The sequence below is a fragment of the Opisthocomus hoazin genome, chromosome Z, assembly GCF_030867145.1.
Source record: "Opisthocomus hoazin isolate bOpiHoa1 chromosome Z, bOpiHoa1.hap1, whole genome shotgun sequence".
Classification (NCBI taxonomy): Eukaryota; Metazoa; Chordata; class Aves; order Opisthocomiformes; family Opisthocomidae; genus Opisthocomus; species Opisthocomus hoazin.
Window position 1 is genome coordinate 81,957,971 of NC_134454.1, and position 13,559 is coordinate 81,971,529.

Genomic DNA, 13,559 nt, shown 5'->3' on the forward strand with positions numbered 1-13,559 from the left:
ACTACAGTGACATCATTCAGAAGAAGAGTTCAGAAACTTTGCAGAAAGCTGTATACAGAGGGTTTGCTGGTGGAAAGTAAACCCTTATCCTGAAACAAACAGAACTGGAAATGAAAGGGATGGGAGCAGTCAGTGCTCAGCACTCTCAAAAACCTGGCCACTATTTTAGACAGAGGATTCAACTGTTCTCAAATCAATCAAATCCTGATTTGTCACTTCAAAGCGTAAAATAAAACAAAAACCCCTTCTGAAGTCAGCGTGGTCAGTATCAGCTATGTGTGGTAGAAATGATGTAAACCAAGGAAGAAATGTTTTGCCTGTACTCTAGAATCAGTCAGTATAACCTCTGAAGGAAGTGTTGACCTTAGTGAAAACCAGGCTGAATTTTGCCACTGTCCAAGAGAAGACTTCTGACTTTAAGAGTTTTGTGATTTGGAAACTCTAAAATGCTGACTAGAGATTCTGAACTGTGGATATATAAAGAAGTAATTTACAAAAAAAAAAAAAAAAAAAGAAAAAAGAAATCCTAAATCATGACTTTCCCTCCCTCTTCAAATCTGAGGCCTCAGTGTCACGGACCCACTGTCTTCTTGAAGTTATTCTCATCATATAACTTCAGGATGAGATTTTAACCTCATAGAGTAGATATGAGCTCCATATGCAAGTGTGGGGTCTGGCTCATAACAGGAACAACAAGCAGTCTCCATGAAAACCACTGGAATTCCAGTTAGTATCTTTTAAATACACAACATTCTATTAATCACAAACATATCTCTAGTGTTGATAAATACCTATTTGATTTCAAGCATATTTCAGAAAATTTCAGGTAGAATGTTTCTTGAAACATCCCTATTCAAAATATCTTCATTTTCTGTAAATCCAGTTCTATCATTCAGAGGAGAGAGAGCAAAAAAACCCATCACTGTGGGAGGACAGGAGAAAACCCTAAAGCCCAACAAGAGTCAAGTTACTTCAATCTGCGGCTAACGAGTTTCTAGAAAAACAATATTCAGGGGGAGTTGTCAGCTGACAGAAATGTATTTTTAGGGAATGAAGTATGTACATATTTACATAAGGTATGGCCTTTAAAGCAAAGATAGATGTAGATGAGCAAGTGTGTGGGCATCTCCATGCTGGCAAGGTGGCATAGAGATAAGTAAATAGACGCAGACTGATGGAAACAAGCAGAGCAGAATCCACAGTTTCTTCAGCAAAACAGAGTAACTGGTGTGTCTTGGGTTTTGTGGAAAGGTAGGTTATGGGTGTGCAGGACTCAGTCATTCAACATCAACTAATAAAGGCAGAATTTTGGATGAATTTCCTCTCAGTTTCGACACAACCTGGAACTCTCAGGATAACACTCTTAATTACTTGATCACTGACTTTTATGTCATTGTGAAACCAGACCTATTCTAGCCACAGGACTACTGTACTTAGCTGTTTCCAATCTATGTACCGTGGCTATATCTAAATAGTCTTTCTGTCTCTCTGACTGTCTCTCTCCCTGCTCCCCAGGAAACCCATCCCAGCAGGGTAGGTCTTCCCCACATAACGCTGATTCTATTTTTAGTAATGCTTGTGTTGTCTGAACCTTAGATCTTGTTCATGTGAATAATTTTCCTCATTATCTTGTGTTCGTCTCTCCTATCTCTTTTCTCCTTGTCTCACCGCCTTTCCAATCTGCTACAGCTGCTTGAATACTAAAGTAACTGAATCAAACTACTTTGTCATTAGGAATGTGTTTTCATTCTGTGATAACTCAATAATGTGATCTTTTTTTTGATTTTTTGCTGCCACATCTTGCTTCAGGGGTGAAAAACAGTGAGAGGTAGCACCTGGTGAACACTTTTCCTAGTTCATTGTAGTGGTCAAAATCTCAAAGCCTTTTCTCACCTGAGTAAGTCTGTTAGAATCCGACCCATAACTAGTTAATTACTATTTTCCTGACTCCTGGTAAGAGAAAAAAGCTTTTTGTTTCGTGTGTGGAAGCCATTTGGGTGAGTTGGTGGTATCTTGATTTTATTAGCACAATGCAAATAGTGAATCATCCAAACAACCGGAGGCATTATGCTTCCAAACCCAGGATGGGAACTCCATATGTAATACATTTTAGATTTGGAAAAAAAAAAAATTATCAATCTTATCAATCTGGACTCACCCCTGGCAGTGTCTTCTGTTCATGCAGTGCACTCTGGGCCTTTATAGCAGACTCCCTTTCGCAGTATGTTAGGAAGGCACAGCCTGTAAACAAAGGCAAAACCTCAGTAAGAGCAGTGCTTCAGAAAGGATCTATTTAAAAATGAGACACAGAGAAAACCACTTTCCTGTCCTCACCCCACTCCCTGTAAACCAATCATAGAAATTTCTCCTTAGTAGATCAGTAGCAAAGAGTCAAGAAATTAAGCCATCATCGCTTCCTCTGAGCCCTAATGAAAAATGAGCAACAGTGTGGCTATGAATGATTCTTCTTGTTTGAATACATGTTTAAGTGTCAGATACAGAGAGTTGTACAGGGTCAGGGATCTCAAAGAACCATGTGGTGGCAAGGTGGGGCATGAGATCTCAGTTCTACTCCAACAGCAACACTGGGAACAAGACCCTGACAGCCATGTCACACTGAAGGTCTCATGCCCTTCTTTTGTGCAAGTGTTTCAAGTAAAGGTCATACAAGGATTTGGGACTTCCTACTGCAAAGGACTACACCTATTTTGTAGCCTGACTTGCATCGACAAGCAGTCTCCCTGTTTGCATCACACCAGAAAGCTACTATCCTGCACTTGCTGCCACAAGGGCTCATTGGCTTCCAGCCATGCATACAAAGACAATCACAGCAAAGCCCAAACAATCAATCCAAAACATCCATGTTGCTTTACAGATCATTGGAACCTCAGAGATGCTCCAGTGGATCATGTCTAATTCTTCCAAAAAGTTGTCTTACGGACTATAAATACTAAAGCCCTGACACGGTAGGGCAGAACAAAAATCCTGCTCTGTCTTCTCTCTCCACATCCATGCTTGACTTCTGGTAAAACTGGTCAATGTTGAAATGTCTTACACCAGTTGTGTGTTTGTCTGACGCAATAAGACTATTCCTTCATACTGCAGTATACTGAAAACCCGCCAGTTCCTGCAGCAAAAGTGGTGTTTGTTACGCAGAGGACAATTTCTCTGAAGTTACTACAGATTGTCTGCAACCTCTCCAGCTCCTTGAAATGGAGGTATCATATCTTTCAAGGTTCAGGCTGTATGTCCACCAAACTGTGGGAATCTTTCAAGAGCAGCACAAATACAGAGAGACTGCCAAGGAAAAAAATGTGTCTCATAACCTCATCTTGACCTATACACTTCTTCCCCATGCATATAAAAAAGTATGCAACAGGTGAATTAACAGTAGACTATGGACTATTTTTCAGCACTGATCACCACTATAATTTTTTTGTTCATACAATGTTCATTGTTCTATCCAAGTTGATTCCTTAGACAGTGTTACTGAAGAAACATGAACTTGTTCCTTTCTTCTTTACAATATTTTTAACAGATTGTCATGCACAAGAGACTAAGGAGACATACATTCTTAAAGACTGTCTTGTGGAAGTCACCCTACTCCCCTCATAATGAAGCTACAAGCTGGATGAATGTTCTAATTTAGCATAGAAAAAAAAAACTGTTTTTGCCCTATTTCTTTTATCCTATATTGCTTTCTGAAGGTCTTGTTCCTGTCAGTTTATTCAAGCCAATCACATTTATTATGTCTCAATAACTGACTCAGAAGCAGAAGCTCACGATCAAGAAAGGAGACTAAACAACAGCAAAAGTTTGCATACTCTAATTGGAATTATTTGGATTTGTTCTGCTCTATGTTTAGATGGATAAGTTTTCAGTTAGTCTGCATCTAACAGAGAAGAGGAAGAAACTGTGTCAGAGAGTTTACAGCTAGTAGAAGTAATGGATTGAAAAGAATCCTTAAAAATCACCCATAGCTTGATAATCAAATGGGAAACTATGCTTGAATTTAATTTCGGTGCTAAATCACAGTCTGAGAACTCTCTGTTGACTAGACACAATAAGAAAGTCTCCCTTTAGTAGCAGACACGGAGCAACAGATACAGTCTAATTAGGCACATCATAGTGCAGTGTTATAAACATTACAGTGTAAGGCTCCCATAATGACAGCTATATTTTTCTCCTCATTGTGATGGCTGTGATGACAGTTCAGGCTAACAACGTCCTGCAACTCCTACCATATGATGACTTTAATTCAGACTGAGTAGACACGATACTACTCCTCTCTGAAGGAGCAAAATTTCCTTCCAAGACCCACCTAAGTGTGTGTGGGGCCAAGTTGTCATCAGGGAGAAACCTCCATTAAGTCCTCTCCAAACATGTCTGTGAAGAACCAAACTCCCAGAAACAGTACTTAGTAGATTGCATTCAAACATCGCTGATTTCCCAATTAAGGTGTTAAGGACAGAAATCCTTTGAAATTGAAAAGAAAAAATCTGCTCTTTTATATGGTCAGACAACGAAAAAACATGTTTTTTTCAGGGACAAAAAATATTTTGCGGAGGTCTTTCTTTTTCCTTTGATCCTTAAAAAATGTCACACACGTGAATTACATTTTGTCTCACTCGGGCAAAAAATATTTTATTTAGGAAAAATAATACATCATTTACTTCAAGTAAATCCTCATTGCTTAGAGATAGTATGAAGTTCCCTCCCAGTAATGGCCAACTGGAATAAAGTAGAGATTAATGTTTATAACAGGCCTCAAATCTGAACTTGAAAAGGCCAGTTCATGGGAGTTTTTGTCTTCCCTTTACTATTCACAAGGTTGTTCTATAAGGCACAAACTCAGCAGCAGCCATCAACTAGAGTAGTATTTTTCAAAAACATCAACATGTGTCTTGTGATAAAACAATACATATTTTTATTCTATCCTGCAAGAATTTCCATAGTTCATCTACTTGTGCATTAGGACAAACGGCTGTAGGATTTCTTGTCTCCCCCTCCACCTCCCCAAAACACCAAAATACATCATCTGTCCTTTGTATTATGATATTTAATGGAATTACTACTGTAGTACCCCTTTCAGGGGTTACTTTTCCTAGGCTACCTCTTTCAATGTGCATTAATATGACTTCTCCAAAAGATTCTTCCTTCCTGGAGAACATTGCCTAAATAAAAGAGCAGTGAACACTCAGGTTAACACCACTGGATACAATACCCTAAACAACTGAGTCTTGAAATAATGTCATATGCAGCAGCTATTTTCGGTTTTGCAGAAAAAAGCCAAACTGGTGAAAAATTTTTTTTTTCCATTTTGATATCCCAGATGGAAAACAATTTCAGAACAATCAATTTTCCCCACTGAAACTTTTGATTGCATACAGAACCACTTATTTCACTGAAAAAAAATACATTTTGACAGTAAAATCCAAAGTAGCTCAACTTAACAGCTGACTTCCCATCAGCTGCTTGGGCTGGACGTGAATCTGACTTCTGGGTGAAAGGCTTCACATTCCACTACAAATCCTTTTTGCACCATCCAGCCCCCTGGAGTGGCCTGTGTTCAAAGGTATAATAAATTTCTGAACACATCTCTTAAGAAAAGACAGAGTGAAGTCTATACATTATTTCTGTCATGTACATGTGTGAATGATAATGACTGAGTACAGTGCTTCAGAATTCTATCCGAATTTGAACAAAAAAATCTAATTGACTAATTATTGATAATGAGGGACTTGCTCCTAGCTGTTCCTAATTTCAATTCCCTTTTTTGCAAATATGCCAAATTTTCCAGACTTATGTCAATCAGCTAAAAGATGCTTTGTTTGGATTGTGTCTTTCCAGCTGTTCATTTGCTACCAGTGGACAGCTCTTTGGGCTAACACATAAACATCTGGAAACTCCCAGCTGGCAATTAACTCTCAACCTATTGAACTGCAATCTCTTGGAAACATGAGGACATATCAAGTGGTCTCCTGGGAAACAAGGTTGTTAAAGAGAAGGGAGAAACAAAAACAAAAGCTTGAGATAGGAAAAAAACAAAAGCTCTATTTTAATTTTACCTCCAGGGAATTCAATAACTTAAATAATAATTGCATGGAATACAGATGGATAATGATTGCTCTTATGGCAACTTCAACGCCACAGTAAGTCTCCCGAAGATTTTGCACAAGCCTGGGAGGCAAAACAGTCAGGAGACACATTCTGAGCTGAACAGAATTACTCTGGAAACCAAGAACTATTTCACCCCACCAGTACTCAGTTCATCCCGGGACAAATGAAAACATAGTCTTTTCTCTTGACATCTCTGTACTGCTCACTTCAGTGAATCAGTTGACTCTCAGCCACTTTAAACCAGCTAAGTCGTTCTGACATGCTAAAAAGCCCTGGTCACCTAACTCAAATTTAGCTATTCAGAATTAGACTACAACCATGATCATTTCCAGGTATTTGCTGTCTGTCCGAACAAGATGTTAAAGGTCTTGTCCAAACCTACTGAAAAAATACTTATACTCTTCAAAAGGCTTTGGTGAAGGGGTCCTTAATCTTTCCAGGCCTAAGTTTACTCTTTGGCATAAGGGAAAATTAAAAAGATTTTTAGGTGCTTTAAGAAAGAAAAGAAAGCTTATCTTGTAAGAAAGCCAAGAGCTAAAGCAGATTCTGAGTTCAGGGGTATAAATCCAGTCAAGGGAAGAGCTTGCAAGTAACTCACTAGAATTATACAATTACACCAACATAAAATCAGGTTCTTGATTTGACCCATAATCTACTGCGTCTCAGAAGAATCCTTGGTTCAGACACTGACCTCAGCTAACTTGTGATAATCCAGACGAGTTAAGATAACCTTAGGTTTTGAGACCACTTAAGCCAGCCTTCTAAGCCAGTTTTGATTCACAAAGATTTGTGATTGTAGACTACGCACTCAACCAGTTATCACAACTCAGCTAGGTGATAACTTCAGAAACTTTAGCCCTTCTGATACTCTTAAGTGTAACTAAAATCAGAATCATTGCTCATGAACGGCCAAAATTACCACAAGGTTTTCAGGTTTTTGTTGTTTTGTCTTCTTTGAGTCAGTTAGCTTCATGCTTTTAGTTACAACAAAATACATTGACTTTAACAGTGAGGTTTCCCAAATTGGTCTTCCTATACAGTTGTATGTTAGACTCAGGTATAGCGCATGAACCGGTGAATAAGATAACCTTCTGTAAACAGTTACACAAGAAAGAACAAATAAATGAATTCATAGTATCTACTACTGTAGAACCTTTCCCCCCACCACTTTTAATGTACCTAACTTCCCAAAACCCTAAGGCAGAGAAGCCAAGGGTTTTACTCCAGCAGCACATGATGGAGTTCAAGAAAGTGAACAGCAGTTCAAGCACAGCTATCCAAGACCTTCCTGTTGTATACAGAAAATGGAGGAGAGTAATAAGATCACTTATCTTAGACCACATATTTGTGGTCATGCTCCAACTTAAGAATATCTACAGTCTTGTAGAGGAGTTGCTTTGACAGCAAAAAACTTTCATCTCTGGGGAAACGGGAACTCTCAACTGGTCACAGGTCTGAGCATCTCATTTATTGATGCTTCAGACTCTCTGTACTCTAATTACCTTTAAAACATATAGACCAAAGAGTACAAGTTATCTGTGATGGACCAGAGATCTGGCCCCCATCTTCCAAGCTCTAGATTCGTGCTTAAGCGAGCACTTCCTCTGAAGACAAAACGGTTCATTTCTTCAAGATTCAGGGATCTGTTACACAGAGACAGATTGTAACACTTAAGAAAACTCTTGCCTTAAAATCAGCACCTCAGATTACGTCTCCCAGCTAGGATTTCAAAGTGAAAAATAAATCTTTTTTTGCTTTAACTATCCCAGGTTTACATGTCTGGTTTTGAAACAATTCTCATTTAGTCTGTCTACAGTGGACTGCCAAAGGTTTAATCACTTGAGGGTTTCAGAGATTGAGTGGAATTTTCTTGAGGGGGACACAATCAATAAAGACTTTTGGAACTGGAAATGTTTTATCCAATTTCTTCATCTGCTTCTCTCTCGATGATTAACTACCTACTGACAGAAGTTAACATCCTTGCTGGTAAAGAACATTCACTTGGCTAGAACTTTCTGTTTTCTCCATCTCCCCTGCTGCACAACTACTGAACACTAGCTGTTTAGAGAAAAAGATAGGAATAAAAATCTTCCTAGATATCAGCTCCCCTGTCAATTATATTGCAAGGCAGATTAACATCCGAAATGCCCTGCTGAGTGGAATGCTAATTTTCTTTTTCCTCTTATGTTATTTTCCATTAACTCTTATGATGCTGTCATTTTCCTACTATAGCTAGCTTGATAAGGGTCTGTATGTCTATATGTAAAAGCACATATATGGAACACTCCTATACAACCATGAACCAATATTAAAAAACAAATTAAGAGTGCAAATCTGGAAATGCAGAAGTTAACCATATTTAAAAAATACTAGCTCACTTAAAAAGTATTTATGATATTTCAAAATGAGACATGGATATGCATAAACCAAATCAGAGTCCTTCCTCAGACTCAGCAGTGCTTAATTACATTTAGCAGTGTCCAGGCAGGCAGCAGAGAGACATGAGCAACCGCTGGTGTGTGTAAGCATTTCAACAAAACACAGACAATAGTTTCAACTTGTTTTTTGATAATAAGTAGGTTTTTAATGAAAACATCTGTTGTAAAAATCCAAAATTTCACATAGGAAATTTCAATGAGATATTCACCAAGAAGTGTTTCTCAACCCCATGATACAACTTCTAATCAAAGCCTACAACAAGAGGAGCTTGTTCCAGGACAGTCAGTAGTCCAGACTCTAGTATGAATCGGGCAAGAAGGGTCTCGAGCTCAGGACTTCTACACATCAGAGCAGAGTGCATTGTCGCTGGCAGAGCCCTGAAGGTCCATCTCTACTTCTTAAGTAGCTCCACTGCTACCTTGCTTCCATCCCACTGCGGAACTGGAAAGCTTTTTATCATTGAAACTTTTTTTCTCCAGGATGAGGGAACAGTTTCTGGCTCCAACTGACACAAGCATTAATTTCCCCTCCTGACCTGAAAGTTCCTTGCAAGTTGCTTTGGACCATCCTTTGCTGACTGGTACGCTCAAGCTAAGGTACTCAAGAATACACTCAAGAATGAATCATGGATTTGACATAGTGTATACCAGGTCCTGTTTCCCCATAGCTTCCAACATTTTAGCTGAAGATCAGTTAGTTCTGAGATACTTTTGATCATCTGAGCCCATGATTTCAACCCATGATTCACTGCTCAAGTTTCTGTCAGTCAAGCCATCCAGAACATTTTACTTCCCAGAACAAGTATCTAATCTCTACACACAGAGTAAATTTCAATTAGTAGACTCCCCACTAAAGAAATAAGGATGTAGACCACTGGCTAAGGTAACTGTCTACCAAAGTGATTGCTGGTATGTCTAATAGGCCTGAAAATATTTGATGCTTTGAATTAAAGTAGAAAACTTCTTTTTAAACAGACCAGCCTCACTTCAGCTCCTCATTTGTTGTCTAATAACTGTGGACACATGTTGTAAGGAGCGATGCATGTCCTCAGACCCTATGCATGAAATTATTAGGGCTGGTTTTTGATTTTGAAGTATAAAAAGGCTGACTTCAAATTGAAACTCATGACCAAGCCATTTTCTGGACCAAGCAACAGTGTTCCTAGTATTTCAGAACTCAGTCACTGATGAGAAAGCCATGGCCAGACTCTAGAGATAATTGAAACAAGGATGAGAAGAAGTCAGTTCCATCTTCTATTCAGTAAGAAAACATCAAGTTTAAGTTAAAATCCTGATCACCTCTAAGCATGGCCCACTTCAAGTGTCCTACTATGTCAAAGAAAAATCCAACATATTTCTGTTATCCATTTTATATTGCAGCCTCAGAAAAAAATTAATAAAAAAAATATTTCCACCTTAAAAGAAGATCAGGTTCATGACCACCTGAAGAACCTGAATATACATAAGTCTATGGAACCTGATGAGATGTATCCCAGAGTCCTGAAGGAATTGGCTGTTATAGCTGCCAAGACACTCTCCACAATATTTGAAAAATCATGTCAGTCAGGTGAAGTCCCTGGTGGCTGGAAGAAGGGAAGCATTGTGAGCATTTTTAAAAAAGGTAGAAAGGAGGACCCTGGGACATACTGACCTGTCAGGCTCACTTCTGTGCCTGGGAAGATCACAGAACAGATCCTCCTAGAAGCTATACTAAGGCACACATTGGACAGGGAGGTGATTTGAGACAGCCAGCATGGCTTCACCAGGAGCAGGTCCTGTTTGATGAACTGACTGGCCTTCTACCATGGAGTGACTACCTTAATGGACAAGTGAAGAGTGATGAATGTCATCTACCTGGACTTCTGTTAGGCCTTTGACTTGGTCCCCCACAACATCCTTCTCTCTAAATTCAACAGATATGGATTTAACGTGTGAATTTTTCAGTGGATAAGGAATTGGTCAGATGGTCACATCCAGAGGGTAGTGGTCAACAGCTTCATGTCCAGATGGAGATCAGTGATGAATGGTGTCCCTTAAGGGCCTGTACTGAGACAAGGACTGTTTAATATCATCATCAATCACATAGACAGCGGGATCAAGTGCACCCTCAGAAAGTTTGCAGACAACACCAAGATGAGTGGTGCAGTTGACTCACCTGAGGGATGGGATGCTGTCCAGAGGGACCTGGACAAGATCGAGAAGTGGGCTCATCTGAACCTCATGAGGTTCAACAAGGCCAAGTGCAAGGTCCTGCACCTGTGGCAGGGCAATCCCTGGTATCAATACAGCCTGGGGGATGAACGGATTGAGAGCAGCCCTGCCAAGAAGGACTTAGGGGTATTGGTGGATGAAAAGCTGGGCATGAGCCGGCAATGTGTGCTCACAGCCCACAAGGCCAACTGTATCATGGGCTGCATCAAGAGAAGTGTGGACAGTAGGCTGAGGGAGGCAACTTTGCCCCTCTGCTCCGCACTGATGAGACCCCACCTGGAGTACTGCGTCCAGCTCTGGAGCCCCCAGCACAGAAAAGACATGGACCTGTTGGAACGGGTCCAAAGGAGCGCTATAAAAATGATCAGAGGGCTGGAACATCGCTCCTGTGAGGACAGGCTGAGAGAGTTGGGGTTGTTCAGCCTGGAGAAGAGAAGGTTCCAGGCAGACCTTATTGCATCCTTTTGGTACTTAAAGGAGGCCTATAAGAAAGATGGGGTCAAACTTTTCAGTAGGGCCTGTTGTGATAGCACAAGGGGTAATGGTTTTAATCTAAATAGAGTAGATTTTGACTGGCTATAATAAAGAAATTTTTTTACACTGAGGATGGTGAAACACTGGAACAGGTTGCCTAGAGAGGTAGTTGATGCTCCACCCCTGGAAACATTCAAGGTCATGTTGGAGGGGACTTGATCTTATTGGAGATGTCCCTGTTCATTGCAGGGGGTGTCAGACTAGGTGACCTTTAAAGGTCTCTTCTAACCCAAACTATGTTATGATTCTAAATCTTCAAGATATCTTGTTTCCATTATGGTGATAAATAAAGGAAACACAGAAGGTGATTTTTTTGCCTTGTGATTCACTGGTCTTAGTCAGGAATATAACTAGAAATAATCCTGCTGTTGAAACACTATCACTTGCATTCAGACAGTTATGAGTTAAATCTCCTTAGAGTATGTGCATTAATTAGACTCTGTACCTGCTGTTCTGGGTCCTGCCTTTGAGTTCTTGCTATTGTAAGCAGCATATGAATAACTCAGTGGATTTTCTGAAACACTTAGCTGTTTCAGAAACTTTTCCCTCTCTTCTTCATTTTATTTTGATCTTTGGATCCACTTCTTTTGGGGAGGTTTCTTCAAGAATTCTCAACTAGTCTCCATTTAAATAACACTCACTTTGAATGCCTTGAATCTTACGAAAAGAAACCTAAAGCAAAATCATCTCTAAACAAATTAGACTGTTCTGCTACATACAACTTTTTCTAAGCCTTGCCTTTCTGCATCCACATAGGGCTGGTTTGGGTTTGGTTTGGGTGTTTTTGTTAACTGCTCATTATTTTTCACCAGAGTGAGGAACAGATATTTCTTGGAAAATAACAGCAACTCCATGTGCAGGAAATGTGTTTGTACTTAAAAACACATGAAAAGTTGGTATTTTCACCCTTAAAAAAATGCCAGGGCCATTCAGTGAACATCTCGTTGATAACACCATTGAATGATTAGTTAGTTATGCTTTTGTCTCAGGAACACACAAGTAGCTTGTTCTAAATATAAATTTGTATGTGCTCCAAACTGCCTCATATTCTTTCTTCTTTGAGACAGGGCATAAGTGTCAATATAGACTTCTTACATTCCAGCTCAAGGTTGAAGGCAAAAAGCACTGAAGCAACTGCAGGAAAGATCTATTATCAGACAACTTCTAGCCCATTCAGAAGAAGACTATTGTAATTATGGGTCTAGAGTTATTTTTCTCATGAGGTTTGCCAGCCTACGTTTTTCCAATTCCAGAAGTTCAGTTTCAGAGAGGAATGTTAAAGACACCTCTCAAAATCAACCTCAATACCTTTCCATTACTTATGATCAAGTTTTTCTCCTCACCTTGTATGCAAGAACTGTAAATGGGACAACATCAGAATCTCTTTGCTAAGTTCCACAGGGTTTTGTCAAGTTTAAATTCAGGTAAGTGTATCTGAAGATACCTTAGCACTTTTATATTACAGATCAAATCTAAACCCACAAAGAATGTATTTCCTGATTCCAGCTGATACTGAAATGAAAATCTTTAAGCAGCAGCTGCTCCTGCAAGACGATCATCCTGAGACTAGAACTCTCCAGAAACTTGTAAGAGTCACAATATGAGCCAGAGAAAACTCTACAATACCAGCTGGCTTCATGAGATTTCTGGAGACAAATTTCAGCTGTCAGAACAATTAACATCCAGGCTCCCATAACCAGATGCTGTTTTCCATATGTTTTGACTTTGAATAGTTTCTTCTATCCTCTAAGTGGTGTTAGGAGCAAACAAGTATTGTCTCTTATCTCCTATTTCTTTCTCCTTACCCTCCTTTCTCAATTTGACTTGTTCATTATCTATAGGCAGTGGAATAGCATGAAGTAGGATTAAGTTCTTCTGCAAGAAGCCAGAGATGAAGTAATCTTCTTAATCTACAGACCTCCACATACTTAGGGCTGAGAACCACAAGACATATACTCTTCTGTGTGCATGCATCAGAGAGAAGGCAAGGTGAAATGAGGTGTTCTGGGACTACAGCAGGAGAAACATGGCAAAGGCTTCTCAAAGGTCCTATCTGTTACAGCACGAAGGAAGCAAGGTAGATCCCGTGAACAGGGGCCTCCACTGCTTGTCTGGCAAAAAGCTCAAAGTTGAGTCTTTCTGGTATTGTACAAGCTTGCTTTAAAAGCCTGGCTCAAGAGTAAATAATTTAGTAACAAGATAAGGCATGCAAAGGCCGGAAGAAGATATAACTGCCTGTCCGAAGCCACACAAATA

The 13,559-nt window shown here is 39.6% G+C and overlaps 1 protein-coding gene across 13 annotated transcripts in view; it reads right to left on the reverse strand.

Moving 5' to 3' along the window:
- CELF4 (CUGBP Elav-like family member 4) overlaps window positions 1-13,559 on the reverse strand; it is a 730,949-nt gene that overhangs the window by 635,653 nt on the left and 81,737 nt on the right. For all 13 annotated transcript variants that reach the window (XR_012766635.1, XM_075447257.1, XM_075447252.1 and 10 more), the window contains exon 2: window positions 2,159-2,241. Coding sequence is in view for 12 of the 13 variants with exons in the window: in XM_075447257.1 (XP_075303372.1) it covers window positions 2,159-2,241 (83 nt within the window). In the remaining variant the exon portion in view is untranslated. The remainder of the gene's footprint in view (window positions 1-2,158; window positions 2,242-13,559) is intronic.